The sequence below is a fragment of the Zonotrichia leucophrys genome, chromosome 3 (assembly GCF_028769735.1).
Source record: "Zonotrichia leucophrys gambelii isolate GWCS_2022_RI chromosome 3, RI_Zleu_2.0, whole genome shotgun sequence".
Classification (NCBI taxonomy): Eukaryota; Metazoa; Chordata; class Aves; order Passeriformes; family Passerellidae; genus Zonotrichia; species Zonotrichia leucophrys.
This window is the reverse complement of record NC_088172.1, coordinates 86,598,301-86,611,678: the sequence shown is the minus strand read 5'-3', so window position 1 is coordinate 86,611,678 and position 13,378 is coordinate 86,598,301. Positions and strand designations below refer to the sequence as shown.

Genomic DNA, 13,378 nt, shown 5'->3' with positions numbered 1-13,378 from the left:
CTGAGCTCCACAGAGCTCACAGCTCTAAAGAATAATGCTGTTGAGGGAATCAGCCTATGTGGAGGAAGGTAATCACTATTTACAACAGCATTCTGGCTCCAAGTGGTTCTTCTGAGAGCAGAAAATACATGTTACAGGGTAGAACAGAGAGACTTTTCATTAATAGTACAGTATATATTGTTACTGGACCAGATCCTTAGATTTAAATTATTTGTTTTGGTTCAGAACACAGAATACCAACAGAAAAGTGAGAGAAATCAGTGTTTTGTTGGAAGCAGATAGTTGATAACTCAAACTAAGGGACCACTTGGAGCATCTGAATAGATACATCAACACATGCCAGCAGTAATGACCATACAGGAGCCATGTCATGGGCTGGGGGCCACTGGAGTGCATCCCACTTTGGAAACAACCCTTATTATCCCTGACATGGCTCATAAGGAAACCAGGATTGGGACAAGCAAACTCTTACAGCCCATCCAATAATTCCCTTCTGGCTGCCACATTGTGTGAGATCTGTATTGCCTAGGAAAACACACTGAGGTTGGCTGGAGAACTAGGAATCTGATATTCCAAATATGTGCTAGCATTTCTTGTGTACATTAGTAACTCCTGTCACATAGCACACTGGTAAATATGGCCTTTAAAGTTTTAAAAGGTAATAAAGCTGACAGTTCAGATGCACATTCATTAGCCAGTACCACACCGTACTAGAAAATGTTCTTGGATAATAGTTTTTTCTAATTAAAATGAAAACAAGCAAATTCATTTGATAAAATGAAGTCACAGTCTGAGCAAGAAAGAATTTAAGACTTCACACAAATCATACCTGTGATCTCAAGTCAAATCACTTGGAGGTTAGAAAAATGGAGTTAAGGTGGAATTTAAGTAAATTTCAGTTAGACAGGGATGGAAAAGCAAAAATAGTGTATCGAAAATTCTGCCTCATAATGACATCATCCACTAGACATGACTGTTTTATGTGTTGGCCTTACAAGAGATAAAACTAATTTTCAAACAGACAAAATCTCTTTCCCCACTATAAGAATTTTTTTCTGTTTTCTCTATTAACCCAGATTCAAAACCTGTCAGTTTTTGGACAAAGAGCCAAATTTATGCCTAGTGTAAAGCAATGAAACTATACTTTTCATTATACTTTTGTTGTAACATTCTTTATATTAATTCTGGCTTGGAATATATAGTCATTTTTATCTGTTATACGTGTCATGATTTAATTAAATACTTCTGCAACTTCATGCAATCACAGTTGAAGGCAATCACTGTTCAACAAAATCGACTGAAGCTGTTGATTGTGCCTTTATCTACCCTGGCTGAATCTGAGCCTGTAATTCTCTGCCTCTGGTGACAAAATTGAAGTGATATTATTTATACATGGAACAACTATTGTCTGCTCTAATGGCTACACAGTACAATGTGAAAATGCCAGCAGTGCTGACCACACTACTGCTTCCATTGCTTCACCAGAGGTGGAATTGTGTTGATGGTGAATTACAAGAGTTGTGTTTCCTAGCCCAGGCAAGGCCATGATAATCAGAATTATTTGAAGCTGATATTTGATTAATGCTGGCAATATTCTATAAGTGATTTCCACTAGACAACATCTAATTATTTAATTATTTCCCATTATTAATGGAATGAAACAATTCAAAACAAACAGCTAGAATGAATGTTTTGTTGGAAGCTCATAGACATAAATTCATACATGTAGAAATCTTGCTAAAATTATATCAAGCTGGCCTGTTGAACTTGAAAGGCATATTTTATCCCAATCAATGCATAAAAGTAAAATTATCTATAACTAAGGCATGTTTCTCTGCTGTACAGTTCAGCTGTAATGATCCCCACACACTGCACTTGCACATCAATTATGATAATCATAATCACGGTCGTTAAGCTGAATGTTCATTATTATCAGGATGCTGGTGACAGCAGATTCAATCACCGGCTGCAATGGGCAGGCAGGCACAGTCCCACCCAAGTTTCTGCAGACAGCGTTGTGCCACATTAAATCTACGATGTGTTCCACATCCCACTCCATTCCAAAAGCTGTAGACGGTAAAGGTCAACTTTATGTTCTGTGCAATATGCTTAGGTTCTCTAAATTAATTCTTTGCAGTCTTGGGTATTTTTATGCTTTGTAGATAATAAAATCCTGTTTCGGGCCAAAATGCCTGTGCAAATAATGAAAGTGTGATTCACTTGTACTGTAATTCACCTATAATAAGGCATCAGAGGGAAGAATCTATCAGAATGGAACATCTTAAACTATCACTTCCTGATTTTTACAAATAAGAAAACATTAAATGCTGTCATTAAAGTCAGTTTTCTAAAATGCATATGCAAACTAATTCCAATACCGATTAAAGACTGTAAGCTATTATTTCTGCCTCAGCAAATATGAACATATGTGAGTGTTTTGATAGCTGAAAGACTATAGTTAGTGTATTTGATCCCTTGGCTGTCCATCTACACTGGAACCTATCATTGTAGATTAAAGTCCTAGTGACTAGCAAATTTTTTATATTGAAGCTTCTTACATTAATCCTATCAGAGGCATTCCAATGTATTTAGTTAGATGGTGTAAAACTGAAAATATATAAGGAGTTTTATGTTTTAAACTGATTTACTGAGGAAAAGAACTAGATTCAGTTTCACTAAAGGGATAGTATTTCCATTCCTTGTTCATTTATAATGAAGAACTAGAACAGAACACTTTTTCCCCTAACTCAAACTTCTTTGAAATGTAAACGGAGTGAGATAGAAATTTTCAGATTATAACTAGATGAAAAAAAACTACTAACTTTTTCTCACATAGATATGGTAATTATTATGTTTAGAGGAAGCCTATGCTAATATCCTTTCATTTTCCGGAAGAAATGTAACAAGGTAATATTTTTCATTGTTGTTCATTTTGCTTCTAAAGTAATTATATAATTTACATACTAATCTTTTTGTGACTTGAATTAAATTGCATAGTAATAAACACATGAAAACCTCTGGAAAATACAACTAGGATGTGCTTGTGCACACACACACAAAGAAACTTTCTGTATTAAATATTAAAAAAGCCACCCAATATCAACTAACATTAAATAATACCTCAGCAGCTCAGACAGGTCACTGATCAACTGACCACTGACTTGACTCCTTGGAAGAACATACACAGCCTTACCAGCAACAACACAAGAAACTTGTGTAGCATAAGACTGTCAGAAACTGAACGGAGATCATGGCAGTGTTATCAGTTATTCAGGTTGTAATAGAGGCTGCATCCACAAAGATATAACCTTGTGGTAAACTCAAAAGAGGGTTATGTTCAGTAGACAAGCTATTAAGCAAAAATTCTTTTTTTTCCTACTATTTTTACATGCCCGCCAGTCTTGTGATTCATTAGAACAGATAATTTTGTTCATTGCATTGATGTAGGCAAAGGTTTCATAGAGTTTAGAAATAAAAAAGTGACACAGAGTTCTATCAAATTTAACAGTTAGGAAAGTATGACCTCACACCTGCCTACAGGCCTTTGTCCATTAAACTGCCATGAGGAGCTTGAGGTTTTGAGGTTCTTTTTTGGGTTTTTTCCTGATAATAATGACCCATTAAAGAATTAGGTATGTCATAAATAGCCCTTTACTCCTCTTATCTCTCTTCTGGGGCAAGGGGCCCCTAATGGAAGCTTCATATTGATTTAGAATTGGGGTCGGAATGCTCTGTGTCATGTTGGGTTAATGTATACAGCTATTCACCACCAGAGATTTAGGTTGGTATCTATCCAAGATCACAAGTAAAGTGAGTTTTTTAGCTAAGCCCATGGTTTATATATGTGAGATATGATATACAGTATAAATATCATCATCTGAGCCTGAGCAAGAACTGCTAAGAACTGGAAAACAGTCTTTACAGGACATAAAAGTACCAGAAATAAGACATGTAGATAGTTTTTATGTATCATACTTATACTGTAGGACTTCAGCCAGCCATATCTTCCATTCCTTGACTTTAAAATTCAGAAATATTTTTGTTTGATTTCTGATGTTTTATTTGCAAGGAGATACAGTTAATGCATGTTGAAATACCAAAACTTTACTCTGAGCTAATTTTTAAACCTTAAAGTTTTGAGGAAAAATCTTTTCAAAATGTTCATTTTCAAACTAAGATTCCTTGCAACTTGTTGTATATTTACAAAGGTTAAACTTCTCTCAAGGGAATAATTAATTATATCTTACAAAATTCCATAATTGTTTAGGTAGGAAGAGACCTCTTGAGATCACCCTCTATAGCCCCCCTACTCAGCTAGAGCAGGTTGCCTAGACCATGGATATATCCAAAGATAAAGATAATCCAACCTCTTTGGGCAACTTGTGCCAGTCTTCTGTCACCCACACAGAAAAAGAAGAATAAAAAAAATATTGTTTTCTTGTGTTCAGATGGAATTTCATGCACTTCACTTGTGTTCATTGACTCTTGTCAGTGGACACTATGGAGTATGAGAGAAGTTTGGGGTGCTGTTCTTCCTTTGCTCTTATCAGGTGTTTTTGCACTTCAATAGGATCTCCCCTGTGCCTTCTCTTTTCCAGACTGAAGTGTCCCAGCTGTCTCAGCCTCTGCTCCTACAAAAGATGCTCCAGTCCCCTAACTGTATGGGTAGAGAGTGCAGCACAGAGCCAAAGTCCATTACCCTTTTTGTACTCAGAAATTTTAAAGTGAGATTAAGATACCTAATACAAGTAGGAGTAATGCAAACACTACACAAACTCGTGTTCTTAGAAAAATTACCTCTTACAGCACTACAAAACCAGACATATATGAGATGCTCCTGACAAAGCAGGCAATTTACCAAGGTCTTCTTAAAATTAAAAACAGCTATTCACAAGTTTTAACATTTTCCCAAAGAATGTAAGCACTAAAATATTGTGCTGTTTTAATCAGGTTTTCCTATAATTTCCTGAAGTTTATCCTAATGTGTAAGATCAAATATACAACCTCTCTTAAATCAGAAAAGGCAATTCAAGCAGAATGAAACTTAGGAAAATGCATGTAACTGAAGCTTTACTTAATCAGGGTCTGTCTTAAATCCTGAACTTGTAGGACCAACAGTTGTTGAATTTCCTAAAATTGAATTTACCAGAGAGTCAAGGAAATTTCACATCTCATCACAGCTCTAACTACATGATTTTATAACATGCTAGAAAGAATCCTGTTGGACTCCATGATCACTGGATCATACTGAAATTCACTTAGTTCTAATAAAACATCAGTGTAAAAAAGTAAATAAATTTTTGACTTTGCAGTGACTTACCTTGTCTGCTACCCACTTCTTAGGATATACTTCTCTGAAATATTTAGTTCCATAAGCTTCTTGGCCATATTTGCCTGATGTAAAAAGTGATGGCTCATACTTCTCATGATTTTTATGATATGAAGAAAATGGCAGAAACCTGAAATTCAAGAATATTTTAGAATTAGTTATGCTCTTCTCTAGATGCCACAGGATTCATGTAAATCAGTTCTGCAGGTGTACATATGCTCCTGATATTTTTCACTGTCTTCTTAATGTTCCCTCTCAGTACTGTGAGACGATTACTGCAATTTCTCCTCTAGCCTTTTGTGGAATAAATTTGGAGCAAAGAGACAGTGAGTTTCAACAGGATAAAATGAAGACTTTGTGCACAAGGATCTAACTTGGGTCACTTGCATGAGTAGTTTGTTGCTTTGTGTGTATGTGCACTGGCAGCTGGTGGGATGTGTGCAGGACGACCCGGGGCCCCTTAGCTGGGAGGTGCCTGCTGATGCCTCAGGTCCTAGCAGAGAGTGCAGCCTGTGCCAGCTGCCAGTGGCAGGCCTCCCATGCATGGGGACAGACATCACCTCTGGAGACAGGCATCCTCGCCTTGTCATAGCCAAAGATAAATAAACCATATCCTCATTAGCAAAAGAGAAACTTGCTCATATTTATAAACCACAAAACAGAGAAATCGTTTCTTCAGAATTCACAGACTGTGTACTTTACTCTTAAGTTATAATTATGTCCTAATTAGCAATCTTTTTGAGCCAGATTCTTTCATTTTTGGTGATAATGACGATGGACTTGCTGTTAGATAGTGCCAGCAAGCAGTGCAGCTTCAGCTACCTGCTGGATGGGGTTTTCAGATGGATGTCCCTAACTTCCAGGGACAACCACACGGTTTTTGGGTAGGTTCCACAGCAAAATGTATGAAGGAAAGTGAAAAAACCTCTTGTATATAGAAGATGTGCAAGACGCCCTACAAACACATCTTAGTTCCATCTATTTCAGTTTCCAGGAGAGTCATGAGAGCAAACAAGCACATTTTACTATAAAGTAAAACACTGGAAATTAAGTTTATCATTGCTGGTATTCTGAAAAACAATCAACATGTGTTCTTAATTCTAGAAGTGCAAGAAAAAATATTTCTCAGTAAAATTAGAAAGATATGCTTCAGAAGTCAAAAATGCCACTTTTAAATCCTATGACAAGAAGTACAGTTAATTAGAACCCTTCCTCAGCTGAATGTTTTTCAGAATCCAGAGTCCCCATACGAGTTAGGCAAACAAAGTTTTTATAAAAATGAGGATTAAAATACTCTTCTTTGTCTCTCAGCTGATACAGATGCAGAAAACTACTTATTTTGATTAACTGATTTATCAACAACTGTTCAAGTGGTTTTAAAAATTATTTTTCTTTCTTTCCACCTCATGAAAAGAAATGGTTTGAGAATCTTTCCAGCTGTATTAACTTCTTCTATCACGTCCCACAAACAAATGCCATGTAAAGTTAGTGAAAGGAAAACCCTGAGTTAGCAGACTTTTAAATAATAAAAAGCTATAGTAGCATGTGTATACCCATGGGACAGGACACCCTCACACAAGACAGATTAGGGTACTTGTAATGCTAATTTGCACATGGGATGGACATCACACACACACAAAAATTAATGTGGCCCCAGTGTCCCAGAAAATACATCGAAGGTGCTGTGAGCCGGCTGCTCCACTTGCAGTTTTTATCACTTCTGAATTGCATTTTAATAGTACATTTTTCTTTTGTTCAGACATGAAAGAAAATTGGCTTTCTCAGGGGATTGGATAGCTGAGAAGACAAGGCTTGCAGTTTTGGGATTTACCCATATATGCACAGAATTTAGTTGAGCCAGAGCATTCATAATTTAATATGAGTACCATGTCTGTAAAATGCATTACAGACAAAATAATTTAAAATCTTGAGGAAAGTAGAAGTAAATTATTACCATTTTCCTGAAATAAAAAATTCTACATAAAGGTTTTGATTTTACTGTGAATCAGTTAAACTTTGTCTTTTGGCAAAAAAATTCTCAGAGTAATGTAGGTTCTATGATTCAAAAAAGACACCCCAAAATTACCACTTTGAGACATAACAAGCAGTATTTTCTTTTAAATGAAAGAAAAAAATATAATAGAGGAAAATGGTATCAAGTAGAAGCTTTTTCTTCTGTTTACAGTTCTGCTCTCAGAGTCAGGGGGCAAATCCTTAAAGTGATTATTCTCTAACAACATGCTTGTAAATTCAGTGTCTGCTTAAAGTAAGTGAGAATTTACCTTATGTGAATAAGTAATTAAAAGAATTACAACAATTTTTTGTCTTAAGCAGGGTAACCGAATTAATGGAAGTAATACCAAAGTCATTATATCCCCCCAACCAATAATAATAACAAGAAGTAATAGCACTGCAAAACACTTCAGTAATGTTATTATGTTCTGTACCTCTTTGTATACACCTGATACAGCTTGTCCCAAAATTAATGACAGTATGTGCTCTGAAAGTGACAGAAGAGAGTGATGGAAGAAGAACATTAAATTCAGACCAGGATACCATTATCAACTGTACAAGTTTAGATTACCATAGTTTAGATTTCAAAACATTCCCTCATTACTCCTACATCTAGTTTTCAGCTTTTCCTTGTGATTTAAGTGTAAATTCAGAAATTCTTAAATGTTTTCAGTTAACACGACAGAGACAAAAGTACCAATCAAAGAAGAATTAAATTCTGTATTGATGTGTTATTGGGCTATAAGAAAAAGTCAGTATAAGCTGAGACTTCCCAAAAGATGACTTAATGGAAGGTGAACTTTCCCTAAATAAATATATTGAAAAATGAAAAATTATTTAATATCAGCCTGAATGAGAAATATGTCAAAGAATACAATCAAATGAGGAAAGGGTTGGAACCAAAAATGAGAAACTACAAATGGCAGTATTACTCATACAAAACCTGAGAAGGATCAGGACCAAGGCTGACTGTGTCACTGGTGATGAAGGCCAGCTGCACTGCTGCCAGGACCCCAACCTAATTAGCCTGAAAAGACTTAGAAGGCTTCACTTAGTAGCCAAACCAGGACCTGACAGCTGCTAGAGGCATTTAAATTTCAAAGACACTACAGATATTTGTTGCTAACAAAAATAAAAATGTTTTTATCTCTCATCCTGTCCTGGACCTTCCTTCTACTATTAACTTCATCTTTCTAAACCTTTTTTCCCCTCACATGTTTACACTCCCCCTCCATGATTTTGTTCCTACATTCCTCACCTACCATTTCTCCCCTTCAGTCTGCCTATTTTACTGCAATCTCTCTTACTACTTGGACAGGAGATGGAAAAGGCCTTTTACATGCTGAAGGTTTTTGAACTGGGTTGACAGAGATGACAGGAGCAGCAGCAGGAACTGGTTTCTGGTGTCTGTGGCCGCATGAGAGGAGCACAGCAGCGCAGGCAGGAAGGAGAATTTCCCAGGTCCATCACTGACTGCTGGGCAACAGTGTCCCAGTGATATATGGAACCTACCAATCAATAGGACACAGGACAGAGGCAGTGACTTTTATTGAAATATAAATGGCCACAAAAAACCAGAGTGGTCCTCAGCATGTTCTCTGAATCTGCCCAAGAGGCAAAATCCCAGCAGTCTAGTGGAGCAAGCAGGTAATCCTGATCCCAGAAAAGCTTCAAAACATTCCCAGGATTCTGAGAAAGATCTGCCAGATCTACTGCTGGACTGCCACACATGCTGCACTGCCAGGGCACAGTTAGAAATATAAAACAGAGTATTGTTACATGGCTTTTCAAACTTTTACATTTGTATGTACTGTACATTTTTGTAATTTAGTAGGAAAAATGCCAGCAAAGTATTAGCTCTATGACATTGTTAAATTTTTATCTAAAGTGTTTTTATACAATACCAATTCAATTCTTTGTTGTTCTTATTTCATCCAAATTCATCTTGCTTTGAAGAATTCCATGAACAATTAGCTCCAAACAAGCCATGCTTCTCTATCAGGAATCTGTGAATATTTTATCTTTTTCTTTTTCTTTAATAAAACACGACATTAATTTTAAGCTTTCAAATTTCTATTATACCTGAAGTAATTTTTTCATCAAATCCAATCTTTTCACTTAGGAACAAAGAAGGAAGCATAATGGTTTTCCATAGCAAAACAACTGCAGCAGGGCAGGCATTATTTAGTTTATAATGCATGTATATTAAAATCAAAGTGTTAGATACAAGAATAAAGATGGAATATTTTATTTAGCATATCTAGTGACATTATCTTTAGTGTACTCGTTTTGCCATGAGAAGCCTATTTGGGTGTCTTAGTACAAATATTGTTTCTGGTAATATACAAAATGCATGGTTTATTGAAAATGTATCAATCACTTTGATTGTAACATCAGTAAATCTAAAAATTCTCTGGCCATTTTTATTTAACCCCTGTCTGCGATAATGTAATGCGGCAAATAAAAGCACAGCCTAGTTCCTGTAGGAAGCAAAAGAGATCTCTTCTGCAGCAAATTCCGGAACTTCTTAATTATACACAGACTTATTATCTGCATTCCCAGTGTTATAAAGTACCAGAACTTCATTAGAAAAATTAAGATGGAAAAATGAAGGCGCTACTTTGTAAATTTCCAGTGGAAATTAGCTGGAAGAAGCAGAGGAATACTGGATCAAAAGAGGGTAATCATGCTTAACTGTGCCCTAGAGCACCCGCATGTATAATACGATTTGCACAGTAACTACCTCTCCTATTACTGCTTGTTTGGAGTATTCTGTGTTAATGGGGTTAGCTAATTTAGTATTTTAACTTAAAAAGACTCTGCTGATTAATAAATGTTGCACACTGTGCTAGTAATTAAAATAAATGGAAGAGTTACAAATAGAAGTTGAATTGTTAAGAAAACATTATCTGAAAATATATGATAATCCCTGTTTATCATAATACAAATAACAGTCCGGAAAATATGCAAATTGCTGAAGTTGCAAAGCATATGACAAACTAAGTATAATTTAAAAAAAGTTTTCAGATGTGCTGTGTTTGCATGACAAAAAATGTAGTAGCCATTTTCACTGCAGCTAAGTCAGAGATACAGTAAAAGATTTTATAACTCTAGAAATTAAAAGATTTTTTAAGAACTCTAAACCTTGTGACTTGCATTTTAAGTTTTCCTGCAATTAATACCAGGCAGCTCATAACATTGGTGCTCTCCAAGTACAGAGCTTATTTAGGTGACTAAATTCTCTGCAAGTGTATCTGTTCTGCCCAGCACAGGGCAGCACAACAGCACCTCAGCTGCTCTAAAGAAATCCCCAGTCTTGCTGGAAATAAGTCCATGAGGAGCTGGGTGCTGCTGTACTCACACAGCACGGGAGAGGCAGGACGTGCAAACATTGCTGCACACCAGTGGGCCAGTGTGGCCAGGACCAGGCTGTGCATCTTCAGCACAGCACTGAGCACAGACACAGCCAGAGGCTGAGGTCATGTTTCTCATGTCACACCAGAAGCCTACAATAAATTAGGAAACCTAAGCCTTACACTCTTGCTATCACCACACTGCATCTTGTTCTGATGTTTGCTGACTTCAAAAAGATGTTTAATAGTACACTTCGAAGTATGAGGCATATTATATGAGACAGATTTCATCAAAGTTAATGAAAATAATTTACATTTTTGTTCTCTGGAAAATAAGGCCAGCATGCGCCTGCACACAACTGAAGAGAGAACTTTTTATGCTTCATCTAAATCTGCTGGATCCAGCAGCTGTTGTCTCAAACTAGACACTATATTAAGTGGCCATCCCAAAGGAATGCAATTGTCATTCTTATCCAAGTGGAGGGGGAAATCACTTCATTTGTATGAAAAATAGCCCAATAAGGTAGTAACAGCTTCAATTATATGAGAAAAAAGGAATCATTTTTATTAGGCTGGATTACTCAGTTGCTTTTCCATTACAGAAAAGGAAATTCCAACAGTTGCTTTAAGTGAGCACAGTATATTCTCTTTTGGTTTCATTTTTACTGCTTCTACCTGCCTCAAACTCTCACAACTTTTCCAAATATTTTGTGCATTTTATCAAAAGCAAGAACTTCTCAGAACTTGCAACACTCATCCTATCATCCTGTAAACAACCACTGATAATTAGAGGTCTGTGAGAATTCTGAATGTTGCTGAAAAATTCAGGTACATGCCAACAATCTTTCTGTCTTAAGAGACCCAACACAATACCTACTCTGGAAATATACATATCAATGCAAATGTCATTCATGCAAACACAAGCTTTCTCAATAAATGACACATACTTATGCTGCTCATTCTCTCTTTATTTTCTAGAACAAAAAAATAATCAGCATAGGAAGCACTACCAGGAAGAAATAAAGTCCCAAAGTACACAATTACATAGCAAGAAACAGAAATTTGTCAATTCATAATAGACACTGCTGAGAAAAAACTACTGTAGAATCTGAGTAACTCTTTGCTGGCTCCTCCCTGGAGACCAACATCCCACGCAGCAGCTGCAGCATTACCAGTGAGCATTAGTCCTGGTGATGACCTGCAGCTCTGTCATCACCTTTTCAAGGTTACAGATGTGACCCTTGCATGGCTGGTTGAATAAGAAGCAAAAATGGAATGATCACAGCCTGAAAATGTATAATCCACTCTGCATTTAGTGTGCATGAAGCTGAGAATCATTGATTGTTGGGACATTGCTTCTGTGCATTAAGGATGGCATTAAATGCTTCCTTACCCATAAGGTAAATAAAGACCCACATGAAATAATATCTACCAAAATTGGAGGCTTCAAATTTAAACTGTACAAGACCAAATCTTCACAATTCCCTCACTGAAGAGTCAGTGAAACATTTATTGCAAGGTCTGACCTTCTGAAAGTGTTGACACAGTAATGTCTGGGGTAAACTTCATCAAATAAAGACTGGGCAATGTAGTCATGCCTATAAATGAAGGACATCATCTAACCTCAGTTGAAATGCATCAGTCACAACTAATTCAGTGACGAAAACACTTTAAATGAGGAGTATTAATTAATACCTAGTAACAGAGGTTCTTTTAAATTTCACCAGCAGAAATTTTATATAAAAATGAAAATGAAAAAAAACCAGAAATTTATGGTGAGATGTGAAAATTAAGCTGTTTCCTCCTCTGCACACCAGTACATGAAAGAATACAGAGAGAAATAGAAAAGGGGAGTACATTTGTACCTGGAACTGAACTCACTTATGATTTTAGTATGAAATAAATGGTGTTATCTCTCACTAAACAAACAAACAAAAAACCCCACAAAAATCCTACCAAACAAACAAACAAAAAAAAAAAAAACTACTAAGAATGTCATCCAAAAGTGAAAAGGTAGTCTAAATAAAATATTTTTTGAATTTCAAAACTGTTTCTGAATAGAATTTTCTTTCAAAGTTACTATTAATATTAAACTGGGGGAAATGGTCCAAAAATAAAAACATAGAAGTTAAACCATGTAAACACAATTGATTCTGGCACTCTTAAGTCCCAGTCCTGAATCTGACATATAGCAATATGGAGCTGATAAAAAGGCATGAAACAGATCAAAGATAGAAAAACATCATGTGCCAGTGACCACAGGCTGCTCATGAGGAAAAGTGATTCCCCTCTGTCCTGAATTTTGTATTGAAGAGCCAAAGGATTGCCAAGAGCAGTGAATTCAAGGAAAAGTTTGGCAAAACACAATTCTTTTTCTAGTTAACTACAAAGGCAGAGAAAGTGACTTAGCAGGCTTTTATTATGATTGGATAAAACAGTGTTTAACAGTTATCATGCTAAAAAAAAATTTTAAAAAGGAAATATTTTGGCAACAGCCTTAAATTTTTTGGGACAGAAGCTTTAATCTTTTGTAATGGATTATGCCTGTATTTGAGATTTTATGGAAAAGAACTGGCCTGTCTGGCAATATTACAGCAGCCACGGCTTAGGAAACCAAACTGCTTCAAAGATTATTCTAGTTTCTGTGTCATGTTCTAACATGCAACATATGCTCCTTCCCCTT

At 36.2% G+C, this 13,378-nt stretch overlaps 1 protein-coding gene across 2 annotated transcripts in view; it reads right to left on the bottom strand.

The window, feature by feature from the left end:
• The window catches only part of SPATA17 (spermatogenesis associated 17), an 86,317-nt gene that overhangs the window by 15,462 nt on the left and 57,477 nt on the right, over positions 1-13,378 (bottom strand). For both annotated transcript variants that reach the window (XM_064709137.1, XM_064709138.1), the window contains exon 9: positions 5,321-5,459. In XM_064709137.1, the coding sequence (XP_064565207.1) occupies positions 5,321-5,459 (139 nt within the window). The remainder of the gene's footprint in view (positions 1-5,320; positions 5,460-13,378) is intronic.